We start from the raw sequence: 17,452 nt of genomic DNA, 5'->3' as shown, positions 1-17,452 counted from the left end.
ATACAGCTACGTACGCCGACAGTTGCTATAGTGCACTTCATTCATCCATAACGGGCATACATATACACTCCTGCTTTCTGAACGCAGCCATATCCATGGTGGTTTCCATGTGGGCCAGTAACTCAAGGTGGCTCTCTTTCTTTTCCGCCGCCCTCTTCACTATATTGCAATGTTGTCACATTCTGCCGCTTGGCGAATTATTAAAAAAATCCTCCACCTGCCGTACGTGTTAAGGGCTCACAGTGGAGTGCCACGCGGTTCTCTATGGACCAAGAGTTTGTTGAACACCGCCGCAGTTCCCTGTAGACTTCTTTTAAACGACTGCACGAAGTCACAGCACTTCGACACATCGGTAGGTATCTCTGAAGCCGCTACGGTACAGCGCGGGAAGTGGAAGACACCGCTGAAGTCGGCTCGCATCGATGATCGATACGTCAAGCACTCTTTCTCGATATATCCCGCTTTAGGTCTCATATTTCTCTCTATCCTTTTCTGTTGGCGTAGCTATCCATGCCACTTTGATAGATAGATCCGGCATTCCCTACGGGTCGCACGCACTGTACGGCAGCTGGACCAGAGATTCCACAGTACGGCACTTCCCTAGAAGAAAAACAAAAGTGCCGCGAACTAACAAACGAAAGCAAGCAAGCCCTAATTTCAACTTCCAAACAGAAACCACTCGTTGCCTTCGGGGCATGCAGCCTGCCATGCGTAGAAAAATGTGCAGATGGTTTTCAAGTCAACCGCGGGTCACCACGCTATACGGCACGTGCTTCTTCCCTGGGTGTCGGCGACCAAGCTACGTCGTTTTCTCTTTGAATGCGGGCAAAAGGCGTGAGAGGAGAATGGAAATGACATGGAATGTGACTTCCGTTTCCTACGAAAAAAAAGCCATTTATCCTCTTTTTTTCGTCCGGTTTTGTCCGCCGCGGGCGTCTCTCCTCTGTGCCACTCTCTGCGTCAATCAGCCATAAGCTAGCCGTGCGCCGCGCGTCAAAACGTCGCACGAGACACAAAGGAGCAACCAGACAGATTGTACGAGGTCATTTTGCCGTAAGGACGAGTTGCAGCTTCTCTGCAAATACCGCTTCTCATTTTCAATTCACAAAGACGGGGTTTCTAATTCTAGTCAAGATCCGTTGCCTTTCGTACCTTCTACTTCCGCGGCCTCTCCACCCACAGGCTGGAGGCCCCGCAGTTGTATTTTTTGCGCCGTCGATGATCCAGATAAGGATACAAGAATATATGCCCTTTTAAAGTGTCTCTCTCGACCTCGCTACAAATTTTATTTCGGTGTTGGCTCTATGTCGCACCTCTCGCCGTTTCAGGTGTTGAATGCCTCGCGACAGCGGGGAAACCCGGTCCTTTCGCGCCCGAGAGAAGTCTGAGTTTGGGAACGTCTCACCTGCGATCTCGACACCGAAGACATGTGCCGCAGGTCCGACATCTGCTGTCTACGGAGCCGCTTTTCCCTTTGTTCGTCAACGCAGCATAGAACTCCTCTCTCGAGGTATTTGCGTGCCTTCCGTTTTGTTTGATATGCGGTACGCACGTTGTCGCTAGATAACTTCTCTCTCGGCATTTTCCTCCCTCAACGAGGCCGAGAAGAAAAAGAGAATAAAAGGGCAAGAAGAGAAACTGTTATGAGGGAGGCCTTTGGGGAACCGGGGTAGAGTTGCGCACATGAATGGAGGAGCGACGGTCGTCAGGTCGCTTGCTCTGCTGGGAGGGCCACCAACCAGCCGCGTAGACCGGACAACTCGCGAAGATGCATGAAACAGATAGACATGAAACGCAGAGCTAGGCTTAGACCCGAGAAGAACGCACGGGACAGATTCCGTCAGGGGGCAGGAAATCGCTCCGGGCTTCTCGTGCTGGAATCTGTCCAGGAGACATCCGCACAATGGACAGATCTCCCGAGCCGCCGCCAGAACAGGCTCCGAGGTCGCAAGTTGGCGACACAGGGACTCGGATGGCATGGCGGCATGCGGCAGACTTTCCGTCGACAGGAGCGGCGCGCTGTTTGGTGGAGGAAAATGTCAACTCGATGGAAAGTCGGCGGTTGGAGCCCGCTGTCCCCAGAGGCATCACCGCCTTCGCCACGTGAAACCTGTCAGTCTTTTCTGTCTCCTTCGTCCCCGCCGTTTTCGATGTCTTCTGTTTGGCCTTCCTCCAGCCCTCCGTCTCCGCCAGTCTTTGCCTCTGCTCCGCCTCCTGATCGTCTCTCTTTGCCACATTTCTCTTTTCCGCACGCATCTTCTCCGCCCGCCTATTCTGCACCCTCTTTTGCAGCCCTGTCTCCCTCGTCTTCAAAATCTCTGCCCCTGGTTTCCTCTCCGTCTCGTTCCGTGAGATGCAGCTCCCCGCCGCGTTATTCACCTTCATCTGCGGCCTTTTCCGAGCGATCAGGACTGCATGCACGGCGTTGGAATGGGGGCGTAGCAGAGAACGGGGTCCCCCACCTTGAAACATACGCAGGATGTGACCTAGAATACCCATGCGGATCAACGACGCCCGTTTGTCTCTCGAAACCGCGCCATAGTTATCTGTGTCTCCACTTGCCTCTCCTTATTCTTTTTCTTCTCTTTTCTTGCCTTTCGTCGCCCCTGGTCAACAGTATCTTTTCCCGTCAAAAGTCTGTGGACCTTTTCTCTCTCATCACCTTTTCACATGCGGTCTCAACCAGCCACAGCGAAGTCAGATTCGCCTCACTCTCGGACGATTTTCGCGACGATGGCGTCTTGCGTTCCCCACAAGCACGCGAGCCCCCCGAATCCACTGGGCCGCGAAAACAGCCGGCTCGCGGTCCGTCCTCTTCTCGTCAGAAGCTCCTGCCTTCAACTTCCGTCTTCTCGCCTCTCGCTTCGTCAAGCGAGAACGGCAGGGCCGGCGCCTCTCCAGAGGGAGCGGCTCGGCCTGTCGCTTCTTCTTTCTTTTCGTCTCGTCTGTCTGGAATGCCCGCGCGTGTTTTACCTCCGCTCGTCTCGGAAACGCGTGGAGCAAAGCCATCTGCCTCCAATTCCCAATCAGGAGAACAGGGCTGGGAAGTCAGAAAACGTGCAAAACGCGGCTTTACAGCCTCAGTGTTTCCTCACACAGAGCGTGGACTGGATGACGGCCGTCAGCCTGCGTTTGCGGCCAAGGAGTCACTTCTCTCGAAAGACAGTCATCGGCGGCAACGACAGTCAGGCAGCTCGACGGCCTCCCAAAGGCCCATTCCTAGCTCTGGGGGTGCAGAGCCCTCAGGCGATCGGCCCTTTCCTTCTCAGCTCATTGGCGTGCTGGCTTCTTTCAGGGAGGGCGCCGGCAGCCAGGGCAGAGAAGGGAGGCGGAACCTTCCGATGCTTCCCACCGAGGATTCGGCGTTTGCCGAGAAGTCTGTGAAGCTGCGCAGAGGCGGGACAAGTTGGCGGGTGCAGAAGCCTGGCTTTTCCGCTGCGCGTTCAGTGACTTGGCCTTCTGTTCCCTCGCCTGTTTTTCAAGGCGGCTTCTCTCGCGACAACCCTCAACTCAGAGAGGAGACGTCTGCAGAGGAAGGAAGCCGGTGGGTAGCTTTCGCGTCCTTGCAGAAGAGAAGTGGGGCTGAATCAAATCCCGATCGGGAAGAACTGGCTCCAGGAAACTTCGTAGGAGGCAGCTCTGTGGGCGACTTCGTAAGCAGGGATGAACTGTGGCGGGGTGGAGCAGTAGGGGGGGCGGGAGAGGAGAGGATGCGGCCCGAAAAAGTGGAGAGAGGTCACTTGAGAAGGAGAGATATGTGGAGGCAAGTATCGAAAGGGAAGCGTCTGGCGAGGGCGAAAGGGGAAGGCATCGATGGAGGAGAGCGAGACCCGCGGGTTGGCGCTTTACCGGGGTCGTTTTTGGGTATTAGAAGCTCAGACGACGATGACGATGACGACGACGAAGAAGAAGAGCCGAGGCACCAGCGGCATCACCACAAGCACCGCCACGCAAGCGAGGAGGAAGATGAGGACCAAACAGAGAAGGGCGGAGAGGAAAAGAGACATGCGGCGTCAGAGAGCAGTGACGCTCACCACGGGGAGAAAAGGTATGCCCACATGGAAGCGGGGGTTGAACACATTTTAAAGAGAAGTGAGGATGGAGTAGAGAGGAGGCAAGACGCAATGGACGAGAGACAGGAAGAGGCTGCGGAAAGACGAGAGGAAAGACGGGAGAGAGATGAGGAGAGAAGAGAAGCGAGAGAGGAAAGGAATGAGGAGAGAAGAGAAGAGAGAGATGAGAGAGACGAGGATAGAAGAGAAGAAAGAGAGGAACGAGAGGAGGACAGAACAGAAGAAAGAGAGGAACGAGCAGAGAGAGGAGGAAGAGCAGACAGAGAAGCGGACAAGCTTGCACTGCATTCAGCTGCACCGGGTTCCAGCTCATCTGATGATCTTTCAACACTCATGGCCGTGATACCCCCAGCCTTCGTCACGAGGCCGGGTTCACAAGCTAGCACTGGCCACCAGTAAGCCTCTCTCTTCTCCTCTCACAGCAGATGCGCAGAGGCGACAAAAACAGACTGACACGTTGTCCTCCCGCTCCAGCCGCCGGTCCGCCAGTGCCTTTGTGTCCGTTTTTTGACCGTCGAAGGAAACCCGCTGCGTCTCTCAGTCTAGAAAACCCCTTGACCTACAGCAGACAGGGCGCGTCTTTGACCCGAAGAGAGACACAGACAAGAAACGGCTGGTGTTTGATCCAATTTTAACAAGAGGCGGCACGAACCACAACGGATCGTAGCAATCCTCGGCCGTAAACCAGTGGATACTGTGGACTCAGAAACAGGGAATTCTGATACGATCCAAAGGCTGCGTCATATTCCAGTTCGCTTCCTCTTGAACAGCGACCCGACGGCAGACATAGTTCCTTCTTCTGTTGTTCTCTCGACCGGTGCAGCTGTTCCCTAGACCTCTACACCTCTAAATGTGCGGGCGAGAAATGCATGTCTCTCACACTCTCTTTTGTTGCTGCCTTCAGCGAGGATACCGCTGCGGAGAAGAAACACAAACACGGAAAGAAAAAACCAGCCGAGGCTGCAGTTCATAACCCCACACAGGCGCCGCCAGCCGCACAAACGGCAGGCGCCTCTGCTGTTGCCACACCCGCTGGCAATCAAGTGCTGCTTCAACAGGCCCCTCCCGCGGGTCTTGTCGCAGGGGGCCTTGCCGTGGGGACTCCCGCGGTAGCTGCAGGAGGCGCTATCCTTCCACAAGCAGCTGTGGCGACTGGGGCAGGCGCTACCCCTTCAGCTACCCCAGCAGCGACTCCAGGGGCCACCCCGCCAGCTAGTCCAGCGGCTGCGGGCGTCGTTACCCCCCCCGCTACCCCAGCACCGGCTCCAGGGGCCAGCCCCACAGCTGCCCCAGCAGCGGCTTCAGGGACCACCCCGCCAGCTACCCCAGCAGCGGCTCCAGGGGCCACCCCGCCAGCTAGTCCAGCGGCTGCGGGCGTCGTTACCCCCCCCGCTACCCCAGCACCGGCTCCAGGGGCCAGCCCCACAGCTGCCCCAGCAGCGGCTCCAGGGACCAACCCGCCAGCTAGTCCAGCAGCGGCTCCAGGGGCCAGCCCCACAGCTACCCCAACAGCGGCTCCAGGGGCCAGCCCCACAGCTGCCCCAGCAGCGGCTCCAGGGGCCACCCCGCCAGCTAGTCCAGCAGCGGCTCCAGGGGCCAGCCCCACAGCTACCCCAGCAGCGGCTCCAGGGGCCAGCCCCACAGCTACCCCAGCAGCGGCTCCAGGGGCCACCCCGCCAGCTAGTCCAGCAGTTGCGGGCGTCGTTCCCCCCCCCGCTACCCCAGCAGCGGCGCCAGCAGTTGCTCCTTTAGTTGCCCCAGCGGCGGCTCCAGGGGCCAGCGCCTCAGGTACCCCAGCAGGGCTGATAGTCCCCCAGGGCGTGGCAGGAGGGCCTATCGTCCCAACAGTGGCTGGGACGCCTGTGGCGGAAGCTGTCGCCACGCCTCTGGTTGCTGCTCCAGTTGTTGCAGGCGCCGCGCCCGCAGTGGTGGTGCCGGCGACCCCTGAGCAGGCAGCTCTTGCGGCTGAGAGCGCGAGAGAGCAGCTGGTCGCAGCCACTTTGGCGGCAGAAGGTCTTGCGGCGGGTGGGGAGCTTCCGCATCGTGGGGGAGCGTGGAAGGGCTGGAGTCTTGGCTTGCTGGTGTTCATCGTCATCGTTGCCTTTTCCTGTTGCGGTGGGTGTGGGTACATCTTCAACAACAAGCTGGGCCGCAGTTTGCACAGAATGAAGCGAAAGTACAAAGACGCGCTGGCGAGGCGACGGCTGTCCGAGATGGAGAAGGAGAGAGCGAAAAAGAAGGATTCCACTGAAGAATCGGGACAGGAAGAGAAGGACGGAAGGAAACACCGCAGCCAGAAGGAATCCAAGTCGTCTGACGAGAACGGCGACGGAAAGCGACGGCCCAAGGCCGCGCTGAAACTGAGGGGGAACCCGCCCGCTGCGGGCCACATACAGGCGGATAAGGGTCCGTGAATGGACGAAAATGGCGACGGAGCAGATACGAAAAAAACTGAGCGCGTGGCATGAGGGTTTGCCGCCTCGAAGCCTGCAGCCACCGAGCGGTCCGTGTGAGGCCTCGTCCTCGAGAAGAGGACGAGCGATAACGTGAGAAGGAACACAACGGGCGAGCGGGAGAAGGCAAGCGAACAACAAACGAGGGAAGGAACTCGAAAGCGGGGAAACGAGCGCTGCAGATCCTCCAGTGGATTCAGGCGCTGCATTCGCGACCGCTGGCTTGCTGGGCTGCCAGAGGGTCTTGCGCTTTGGGGGATACCAGGCCACCCTGAATCAACGCTGTGGAGATCCAGGCTGCACACTGTATCTGGATGAGACAGGATGGGGCGCCACAGAGAAACGCATGTCTTTTACCCAGGTGTTTTACGGGAAATCGGTGCTTCAGCTGGATCCTCGCTTCGTGGGTTTTTGACTTTGTCGGGAAAGAGCCAGTACGCTGGCGTTGTCTTGTTTTCTCACTTCCTCACCTTTCGGGCCGTATGACCGAATGCGAAACTTTGTTTTATCAAGTGAGAAAACTTTTTATGTACCTCCTAGATATGTATATATGCGCAGTTGCATGGTTGACCAACATACAAGCGTATGGAATCATTTACACACGTATGTATATATATCCATGTACACAAATGCCTAGGGGTATAAATCCTTGTGGTTCTCCTCACTTGAGGTGCACTATGTTCTCGTGTTCTACGATTTAGAGAGACTTTTCCCGCGAGTCAGGACCCCGCGTAGTTCCTGCCACGGAGAAGGCCCACGCGTTCTTGCTTTGAAAAGACAGACACAAACGGCTTGCTTCCCGAGAAAAATCTAGAGGAAGGCAGAAGATACATGTTTTCCATCTGCATCTCTTCACTTGATCTAAGGTCCCCACAACAGCTAATGTTTTCCAGAATGCCTCTCACACCGTCGTAGGGCATTCCGTCGCGCACACCCGCTGGAAATTAGGTTTGTCGACACTCATATAATAAGTCTCAACACAGCCTTTCGTTCACTTCTGCTTGCCTAGATTAGCGGTGTCGTGGATAGTCGACGTACTCCTCTGCCAGCTGTTGTGCGTTTCTTCAAGTATTCATTTGTTCTACCAGCAACGAAACACTCGAGCGGTCCGCAACCGTGCGAAGCAGCCATAGCTATACAACGCAAGCAATCATGAGGCAGCAAGACGAAAGGTAAGTGACTAAGGGCATAGCAACGCCAGCTCCGTTCCCTTTTCGGCGTTTTCCCCGCCGTTTCTCGGCCAAGACGCAGTTTCCTATAACTCTCGCAAGGGTTCAACGTTGCCGGAGAACTCGGCCGAATACACAATCGCGGGCTGTCCGTGACGGGTGACAAGCACGCAAAATTCTGCACACATTTCGGGAAAACGCGTTGGATCGCTGCCCCGTCTTCGATTCGCGCTCTCTGCTTTCTTTTGCGAAACAAGACTGAACAAATCTCCTTTTCGCTTCAGGCCGAGCAGAGATCTGTGTGCCGCCGGAGCGCCGCAGCCTACTGAGTGGTACCCCGTCTCGCGTTCCAGCGCGTTCTCTTTCCTCACTGCGTTCCACTTTAACTGCCATAGTGTTAGGTTTCTGACGGCAGAGAACAGCCTGTTTTGTGGTAAGCACACGGAAGCCGTAGAACCGCCCTTGCTCGACCCTCGCAGCCTTTTTGGTGCATGCACGAGTACTCCGCATTCATGTCTACGCTATTTGTGTGTGCATGCACGCGACCTTTCTCGAAGGAAACCGGTGAGAGAGTTTGAATTGGGAACAGCCATCTACCCTCGTTCCTCTCTTTAGTTTTCCGGCTATCTGCTCGGCGCATCAGGCCTAGCGCAAGCGACTCAGCCTGTGTCCCGTCGCTGGCGTCAGGCATCGATCTGTTCGAGGCCGCATTGAGTCATTCTCTAGGCTGCAGGGCGCTCACTCTCGAGACTGGAAGTCATGTGCGTCGTTTTTCTCTCCTTTTCTCTGATACTCAATGTCGAAAAGTTTCCCTCTTAGGTTCATGGATCTGTTTGGTTCCACCACCCTCAGGCTCAGTCCTCTTCACTTCTCCAGCTAAAAAGAAACGATGTCCAGGGCGCGCTTGAGTGGACTGTCTCTCGGGCGGCAGGGGAAATCGAGTGTCTCCCCTGCTTGCTGGTAGCCGATTGGAAATCGTTTGGATTCTTTTTTGAAATTCCATCTTGATCCTCTCTTCACACCCCTCATCCTCTATTCACCAGTTTCTATAGGCGGTGCTCCCTCCTGGCTGGTCTCGGGTTTCGCCTGTATCTACACGCCGGGGGGAACAGGGGGGCGGGGACCCTGGATTTTTTCTTCCGCCGTCTCGGTGCCCCTCTCCCTCTTTTGCGTCTTCCTTTGTTTCTTCGGGTCTTCTTCATTTCGTCTCCCTCACCCCTCGTCGTTCTTCCCTCTCTCCCGCCTTCGCCCCTTCCTTTCCGGGACTGTCCAACCGGCCTGCCGGTTGCTCACGCATAGTCACCCTTTCCGCTCTCGCTCTGGTCTCTGGTTCGCCTCACCATTATTTCCTTCGCCAAATTTCCTCATGTAGAAAAGGTTTTTTCCACAACTGATTTCGAGAAAATGAAGCCCTGCACCAGCGTAGGTTCCCACGTCTCTCAGCCGCGCCACGTGCAGTTTACGTGTAGGCTGCGGAGTCGACCGTCCCATCCCTCTTTTGCTCTCTTTCTCTCCTCCGATCTCGCTTCTCCGTCAGAATCTCTATCTTCCTTGTCTTCTCCCTGGCCTTCCTCGCGGAACCTCTCGCCGTGCTCTTCGTCGCGCCCTTCGTCCTCTTCCTCGGTTCCGCCCTGGGTGCCCCCGTTTGCTTCACTTTCTTCTTTCACAGCCAGATTCCGAACGTCATGCAGGCCTTCGGAAAACTCCAATGGCATCATCGCTGGCCCTCCTGCTTCGTTATCTGTGTCTTCATCGCTCGTGCCAGCCCTCCCTTCTTCTCTTCCTTCTTCTCTTCGTTCTTCCCTCCCTTCTTCTCTTCCGTCTCTCTGGAGTCCGTCATTTCGTTCTTTTCCCCTTTGTTCTACCTTCACAGTATCCCCGTGCGCTTCTCCCAGGCAGCCTAAGATATCTCTCAGTGCGGCTCCACCCCTGTTGTCTTCGTCTCCGCTTCGTTTCGCGCCTCGCTCTGCCGCCTCCTTGTCTTCTCTTTCCGGCTCTGCGTTCTCCACGACAGCTCCGGGCCTTTCTTCCAACAGTTCCGAGGCCAAAAGTGAGGAGGATCCTGCTGTCGCTCTGCCGCCGGCAACCCCAAGCTCGGCCAGAGAAGCCGCGGAAGATCCGCCCACGGCTAGTCGCCCAGGGAGGGAGACTTCGGAGCTCGAAGCTCCCGACGAAACGCCGGAATTACCCCTCGGGGAGGCGGCAGAGGGCAAAACGGAAGACATCCTTGCGGTGGCCTGGCAAAGCGTCACGCAGGGGAATCGTTTGAGCGAGGCACAGCGGCGACTCTGTGCCGCTGAAGTTGCCAGAAGAACGGAAGAAATCACCCGCTGCTTCGCTTCGGTCTTGGAGGCGCCTGGCGACGAAACAGTTCAGGGAGTAGTCGGCTGCGGGGAAGATGGAGAAGAGAGAGAGGAAGGCGAAGGAGCGCGCGCTCCAGTGCGAGAGACAGAAAAGAAGGAAGTACACAGAGCGATGCAGGTACGTTTGAGTGGAAGGGCGACAGCCAGGAAAGAGACGTTTCATCGAGAGCAGAGCAAGAGGCTCTCGCGACACTCCAGTGACGGCCCCCGCCACTGGAAAGCCTGCACAAATGCACAACGCCTTCGTCTGGTTTCTGGTGCCGTCTCCCCTCCTGCTCCAAGTCTGTCGCTGGGACCCTTCTCCCTTCGCTCTCTCGGGGGTGTCTCTGCTGTCGAGCTTTCTGGCCGGTATCCGTCCTGTCGTCCGGTTCACACTCTGGTAAACTCACTGTGCCAACAAGCGGTGGAGATTTTTCTCTGTGTCGCCTGCGAGCGCGAATCTACCCTGGCAGTGAACGCTTCTGGTCATCAGAGACGACGGGTGAGTTTGATTTTTCTACCGTTTTAGAGTGAGGGCAACGCCGAAAACGACGCGAGCTTTCCCGAAGTTCTCGTTTTTCTCTCGCTTCTTTTCATCCTGCACATCCGCTGCCGTTCGCCGCGCTCTATTCCACCCTCAGGCGACCGGCATTCCGCGTTCCGACAATGCGAAACGGAAGACAGCGTGCTGCATGTGCTCCGCATTCTTGTTTGCTGGCTTTCTTCTTCCTTCTCTTATGTTGTATTGCCTTGTTTCTGTCTTCTTCCTTCTCTTCGGCTCTCTCCCTTCACTTCTTCGGTCTTCCACATTTGTCTCTCATGCGTTCTCTTCAGGATTTGGCGTCGTTTTTCTTCTTGTGCTCGGCGCTAAAACTGACTTCCCTGGAGCTCCGCGAGAGTCTCTTCGTCGCTGCGTCTCACGCTGCTTCTGTCGCGCGCCTCTCTTCGCCTTCCCCGTCTTCGACTGACATTGCGGGCTCCTCCAGAGGGCGGCAGAAGGACACTGCCGCGAAGCCTCAGGAGGAAGCGCGCCCTGCTGTCGCTCCCTCTTCTCCTTCGTCTTCTCCTCCTTCTCTGTCTTCTTCTTCTCCTTCTTCTCCTCTTTCTTCTTCTCCTTCTTCTGGTCCGAGGTTCTCGCCGCCTAAATGGGCCGCGCAAGCTGAAGACGTCGCCCTGCTGCTGAGATGTATCGGGAGCGAAGGGCGCGGAGGCACGCACACTGTTCAGTACGTCTCTTCTCTCATTTCTCGGGCACTAAAGACACCAACAAAACGGAATCGACTGAATCAAGTAGTGACTGCTTCCGCCTCTTCTCCTTTGTCTTTTTCGTCTTCTCCTTCGTCTCTCTCTGCTTTACAGCCTTCGTCGCCTTTACAGTCTTCGTCTGCGCCGTCCGTGTCTTCTTTGTCTTCGTCTTCTGAACCTCCATCTCCCCTTTCCTCTTCTTCCTCTCAAACTTCCTCCCATCTTCTCTCGTCTGGTGTGTCGTCCCCGATCTTGGCAACCAGTTTGCTGGGGGGACCAGTCGAGCAGTCAGAGGCGCCTGGGCACCGTCCTGGTAGGTCATGCATGTGCAAAGCATACCCGGGAGATTCAAGCGCGTGGTTGCGAACCAAAAAGTTCTAAATACGCTCTATTTTTCGTCTGCAGTGGCAGTGAAAGCGCGACCAAAACGGGGCTCGTGTACCGACAGAAGTGCTTCGGTGTACCCACGCCTATATCCTGTGATTCACTGATCTGCAGTATCGGGGAATTTCACACAAATATATATGTCCATATATATATATATATATATATTCGTAAGCACGCGTATATGTATAGTTCTGTCTTGTTCCTGTTTATATGTGTGCGTACATGTTTAAACAAAAATCCCTGCTTACGCCGGTCCGTCCGCGTGTGTTTATCTATGGGTGCGGGTGCCTGCAAATTTCGGTGCATCAGATCCATGCGTGAACACATGCACATGCATCTGTGCGTAGACGTGCCTCCGAAATCGAGATGCAGTCCGAGAGAAAATGCGGGGCTCCTGGAGGGGCTCCTTTCTTTGCTGCTAAGTACCTGTCCTTTCGTAGGTCCAGGACTCAAAAGACGCTGGAGGAGCGTTTTTCCTCCAGTGATGGAGGAACCGTGTCAGCAGAATATTCTCGTCATCGCTTTCCGGGGCTTTCTGGGGCTTCTGTTTTCCAGAAATGAACGAAAAGGAGATAATCGAGGCGCTGGTCGAGGCGCTGCTCGGATGGACGCGCGCCTCCATGATGACCGCCGCCGCCCTGACGAATGCTCTGCAAGGCTACGCGTGGAATGCTGCACGACGAGGTGAGCAACGCCGCGTTACAGACCACGTCTTCCATCAAACGCGAAAGCAAGGGTTAGCGAGGCGCGTCAGCCATCAGTCCGCACACACAGGTTTTCGTCGCCAGGACGGTGTGGCTGCACGCCCGCGAACGCGACGGCGAACCTACGCGTTTTAGGCGGTCCTTCGAGAGCGCTTCCAAAACGCCTCTCTGGGTCTCTCACAAGTTGAGCAAACTGTCGCATAGACTGGGAGTGCAAAAAGACTGCCTGTCTCTCCTCTGTCTCTGCGTGTTGGTCTTCACCAGGTTGCTCCCCGGTGGACCCTCGGAAGGCGGGCGTTTTTCTGCGGCCTCTCGAGCGCGGCGGATCTCACTTCTTCTCCCCGCAGCAGCTTGCGGAGATCCTGGAGGCGCTGCTGCTTCTCAACTGCAGAACGTTTCCAAGGGTGAGCTGCTCCGCTGCTTCGCGCCTCGCGGCCCCCGTTTGAGCTCCCCACGTCCACGCATGCAGAGAACCTTGTCCCGAGTAGCTCCACGGTGGGCGGCACGTGCAAGCTAGCCTCGCCCCACCGGCCGACTGGTCTCAGAGACACACGAAGCCACCATGAGAACAGTCGTTTCTTGGCCGTGGACAGCCACTTGGAACGCCAAACGCGTCTGCTGCGATGAAGTGGAAAGATTCCACGAGTCATTGTCGCTCCCCCTGTCGACACTTTTGTTCGCTGCTACAGATCCGAGATGTTGTTGAAGCTATCACCGCCGAGCTGTTGCGCACGAATCGAAGCTCGGCCACTGTGTCGCCGCTCAAGAGGAACTCGTCGACCAGCGCCGGCGCTTTGGAGAGGGGCAACGTCTCCCTCCTGGCGTCTTGTTCTCTTGCCCCCCAGCAACTCGCTCTCTGGCTCGTCGTGCTTGCAAAGTATCGCGTCGAAAACGACGTGAGAACCGGAACAAAGGAAAAAGCTGCACGCCTCCTCTCACCTCAGCCTCGGCGCCGAGCTCTCTGGCCACCGAGGGCGACACATGCAACTATTTTTCCCCTCCTCTTGCCTCTGTTTTGCGTCACTGCCGTGTCTTGGATTCGCTGGTTTGCCGCAAAGTTGCAAAGCGGCGGAACAGGCCGGTCGCCTCGTTTTTCGCCTCTGGATACCTTCCGCGTGCATTTTCGGTGTCTCTGGAGACAGCGTGAGGGCGAGCCATTTGTGCCGGTTGAGTTTCTGCGAGCCTGTCTTCTGGTTGGTTTTCCTGAAGCAGCTTGGGCATCCTAGCGAAAGTTGATACTCCCGCGCGTTGCTTTGTGTGGCCTGGTTCCGCCGTGCTTTTTATGGCTATGCTCGGTGCCGTTTCTTGCCTTTCAGGAGGCGTTCGAAGTCATGGCTGAGATTCTTCAACAGCCCGACGTCGTTCGGAAACACTTGTCTCCGTCCCTCACGGCGGGCCTCGCGTATGCATTCGGAAAATTCCTCGGCGGACGGCAGCAGGTCTGCCTGGAGACTCTCGGGATCGGCGCGAGGCAGAAGCTCCATCTGTTTTCTCTTGGGGATTTGAGTCAGGTAACGGAACTTGAAAAAGGAAGAAAGGTGCTGTGGCATTGGCGCAGGTGTCGCCCCTCCGGCAAAAAGCCGAGTAGAGACAGGGTTTCCACGAGTTCTCGTTGTGGGGGAGTCGAGTTGGGGATAGATGCAACTAGAACCAGCGAGGGAACAGGAAGATCTGAAGAGAAGTATGGGGAGTTGATCGCACACATGAAGCGCATCGACGCAAATGAACAGGCAATTGACAGGGCGGTGCGTGGACAGGCGACTGTTGAGACGACACACGGAGAGAGCGTGTGTGTTGGGAGAGAGGGATATCGACGCCTGGGTGTCGAAACACGCGTGAACAGTGTTTCCACCCAGACCTAGTGGGAGAGGAGACGAATTGAAGCTGTTTTCCCGTTTGCCTTGGTACGCGCTTTGCAGCTCCTCGTCTCCCTGACTCGGGCAGGCATCGCCGACCGAGTTCTCTTCGCCCGCAGCGCCGTGCTCGTCAGAAGATCTCTCACCCTTCAGCCTCCCTCGTCTTCTCCGTCTTCACCTGACCCTGCGGGATCGACTGCTTCTTCGCCTTTCCTCTTTGGCTGCTCAGATGCCTCACGTGAGCTCCTTTTGCAGTTCGCAACCTAGAAGAGCAGGTGCCAGCTGCATGCGGTTCGCATTTCCCGATCGCGTGCTGGACAGGTCTTTGTCTCCACGAGTTGCGACGACGGATAAACTGTTTCCCACAAAACGCGTCGAATGCGAGGAATCATCGCCAAGTGGAGGCGCGAACGAGGGGCCGAGGTTCGGGCCTTCGAGCTAGCCAAAGAGAGTTCTTTCGCCGATGATTTGAGCCGTTGCTTCTCGTTTGACGCATATCCCTAATGCCTCCTGTGGCCTCACGTGCGTGCATGGGCAAAGAAAGTGGATTTCTGGAAACGACCTGACCTAAAACGTGTTGGTCACCGAAAGGGTTTTTGGGCCTTCGCAATGCACGCCTCGGTGCAAGCCTGTTGATTTTGACTGCTCCGCTTTGCAACGGAAGTACACCATTTTCGTTTCTTTTTCTGTTGTGTCTGCTTCCATCTCGTAGCCGAACAGGTGGTGAATCTCTGCGTCACGTTCGCGAGACAAAAGCAGGGCGATGACAGACTCTTCGAAGGCCTAGCAGCGCTCCTGCTGGCGCCCCCTCCCCCGTGGCTGATTTCCACCCTAGTGAAGGAAACACCGTAAGAGGCAAAAGGCGCTGTCATGTACAGGCTGCCTTTCTACATACCTATCTCAGCACTTGGGCCTTTCCGAGAGCGACTCAAGGGCCGGTCTACGTCCATCCTCCATCCCTTGTTCTTCTGCGTGCGTCTCTCGTTTTTGCAGGCACGTCACCCTCCCGGAGACGCGGCTCGAATGCCTCACTGCGGAGGACCTGATTTCTGTCGTTGTTGCATTTGCCCAGATTCGCAAGATCCAAAAACCACTCTTTGAGGTATAAGTCGCGTGTTGGCGCTTCAAGTCTTTTCGTGTGAGACGCACTCACCTCCCACGCTTCGTCCTCTCTGTTGAAGAGTCTCTTCTCTGCCTTGCTTTCCGGACCGTGTAGTTCTGCAGCATGCCCAACAGACCAAAAGCCATGACTTCCTTAACCACTTACCTACATATATATATATATATATATTGATATACATATACATACATGTCTACATATATATGTAGGTATTATTCAAGTCATGCATGCATCCTAGGTCGTTCGGCAGATACACTGTCAGCGTCTATATTTGTAAAGGGGCTGGAAATTATTCTACAGTGGGCCCTCAGGGTTTATGAACGTGTGGGCGACTGTCGTTGCGTTCGTGGAATCTGGTAGACTGGGAGAAACAATTCGTTTCATGCAAAAGCCTGATACTTTGCCCGTGGATCGCTCAGCGCTTTTCAAGGCGCAAATCGCAGTCCGTCAACTGCTTCATTCGCGGAACCATTTTACTTTTTGAAATGACACTTGTGTATGTACACGCCAATTACAGTGCGTTTTGCATGCACGCGTTAACTCGACCGCCTCCGTCGGGATTTGTTTATGTCGAGGACAGCAAATCTGGTGTGGATGGCGGCGTGCAGGCAGTTGACGGGCTGCTGGTCTCTCGCGTGCAAAGCGCGGGACTGTCTCCGTCCTTGACTCTGCGGATTCTGCAGGCTCACGCCAAGGTGAGCCTGCAGTCCCTTTCCGCAGTTCCGAGGCCTGCCAATCCTTTAACCTCCAACAAAAATACATGTTTAAATGCAGAAACATGTCCTCGAAACACTGTGAAGCACGACGTATGTGGACGTATATGTATCTATAGTCCACATATATGTATATATATATATATATATTTATCTGGACTGCCTGAAGAACACGAAGAAATAACTGTCGAAAACGGAGAAGCTTTTCCCGTTTTCCTTCCTCCCATTTGTCTTTGTTTTCGAGGCACCGAGTTCCCATCTTGTCGGGCAATTTGCCTCGCGTCCTCGCGTATCTCTTTGCGTATGGTGTCTTTTCTGCAGGTCGGATACCGTTCAATAGATCTACATCACTGTCTTCTTCTGTCGCTGGCAATGAGGATTTCCGCTCTGCCTACGCGGCTCTCCGTCGCCGAATTGCTTCAGCTCGTCGAGGCGGCCGATTCTCTGGGACTCATGCTTCCTCCCCGCCTCGGCGAGTTTGTTAACAAGGAACTTCCCCCCGAGGTAACAGCTGCACTTGTCTCTACACACATGTATGTGTCATGCAGAAACCTGTCACATCCGGGCCACAACAACTGTGAAAACTCTACACTTGAAACCTGTCGCTCTCTCGCTATTTGTGTATGCCAGTACACGCCGACATTCTTTCACGGGTATGAAGAGCGATATTAACAACCGGTTAGAACCATAGTGAACTAACACTGTAGCGATGAAGATTCAATCCATGTATGCCTGCATATACATCTAGCTATCTATTGGCTGATAACGCGCCGGTTGCGGGTAATATCAACTGGAGGCTCGATTCCTGTGCGAGTCAATTGACAAGGTACTGGATCGACGAAGAAACCAGCGCGATATTGCTGTATGGTTCGTTTCTCATGCAGCTTCGGGACAAGAGCATGTCTGCGGATGAGGATTCCGAGGAAGAAGAAATTGCAAACATGTGGCGCGGGATGCGTGTCGATGGCAGCGGAAAGAGAAAGAAAAGACCAAAAGCACGAAAGAGAAAATGGACCTGGTGATCTCCAACTGAAGCGGGAGATTAGGCGAAGTATTTGAGGGAGATGTCTTGGCATCTGTCCCATTGACTTTCTGTGTATGTCGAAACGGTCCATGTGAACGCGGACCACGGAGTACCTGATCTCTACTCATATATATATATATATATATATATATATCTGCATAAGAGCATATATATATATATATATATATACATTTATGCTTGTGAGGTGTATCCTTGATGCCGAGCAAGCTGGTTGAAACGCAGTGCATCTCAGTGGCCGATTGCTTGTATGGCTTTTTACGGCACATCGCCCTGCATGAATCTCGAAGACTGTCGAGGGGAGCATGCATGTTGAGGTGCCAATTCTCCACCTCACATACCGTAAAC

General features: G+C 55.2%; 2 protein-coding genes across 2 annotated transcripts; both read left to right on the top strand.

Moving 5' to 3' along the window:
- Positions 1–2,670: 2,670 nt before the first annotated feature.
- NCLIV_058160 (conserved hypothetical protein) lies at positions 2,671–6,487 on the top strand (the record flags this gene model as incomplete). Its single annotated transcript, XM_003885372.1, has 3 exons — positions 2,671–2,696; positions 3,296–4,468; positions 4,978–6,487. 3 exons carry the CDS (start codon positions 2,671–2,673, stop codon positions 6,485–6,487), a joined length of 2,709 nt encoding a protein of 902 aa, XP_003885421.1.
- Positions 6,488–9,099: 2,612 nt separating this feature from the next.
- Positions 9,100–16,734, top strand: NCLIV_058150 (conserved hypothetical protein; the record flags this gene model as incomplete). Its single annotated transcript, XM_003885371.1, has 13 exons — positions 9,100–10,176; positions 10,872–11,263; positions 11,546–11,595; positions 12,225–12,353; positions 12,638–12,777; positions 13,063–13,269; positions 13,690–13,884; positions 14,293–14,467; positions 14,942–15,077; positions 15,223–15,331; positions 16,033–16,044; positions 16,384–16,566; positions 16,693–16,734. 13 exons carry the CDS (start codon positions 9,100–9,102, stop codon positions 16,732–16,734), a joined length of 2,847 nt encoding a protein of 948 aa, XP_003885420.1.
- Positions 16,735–17,452: the final 718 nt, after the last annotated feature.

The sequence above is a fragment of the Neospora caninum genome, chromosome XI, assembly GCF_000208865.1.
Source record: "Neospora caninum Liverpool complete genome, chromosome XI".
Lineage (NCBI taxonomy): Eukaryota > Apicomplexa > Conoidasida > Eucoccidiorida > Sarcocystidae > Neospora > Neospora caninum.
This window is presented reverse-complemented; position numbering and strand designations above follow the sequence as displayed.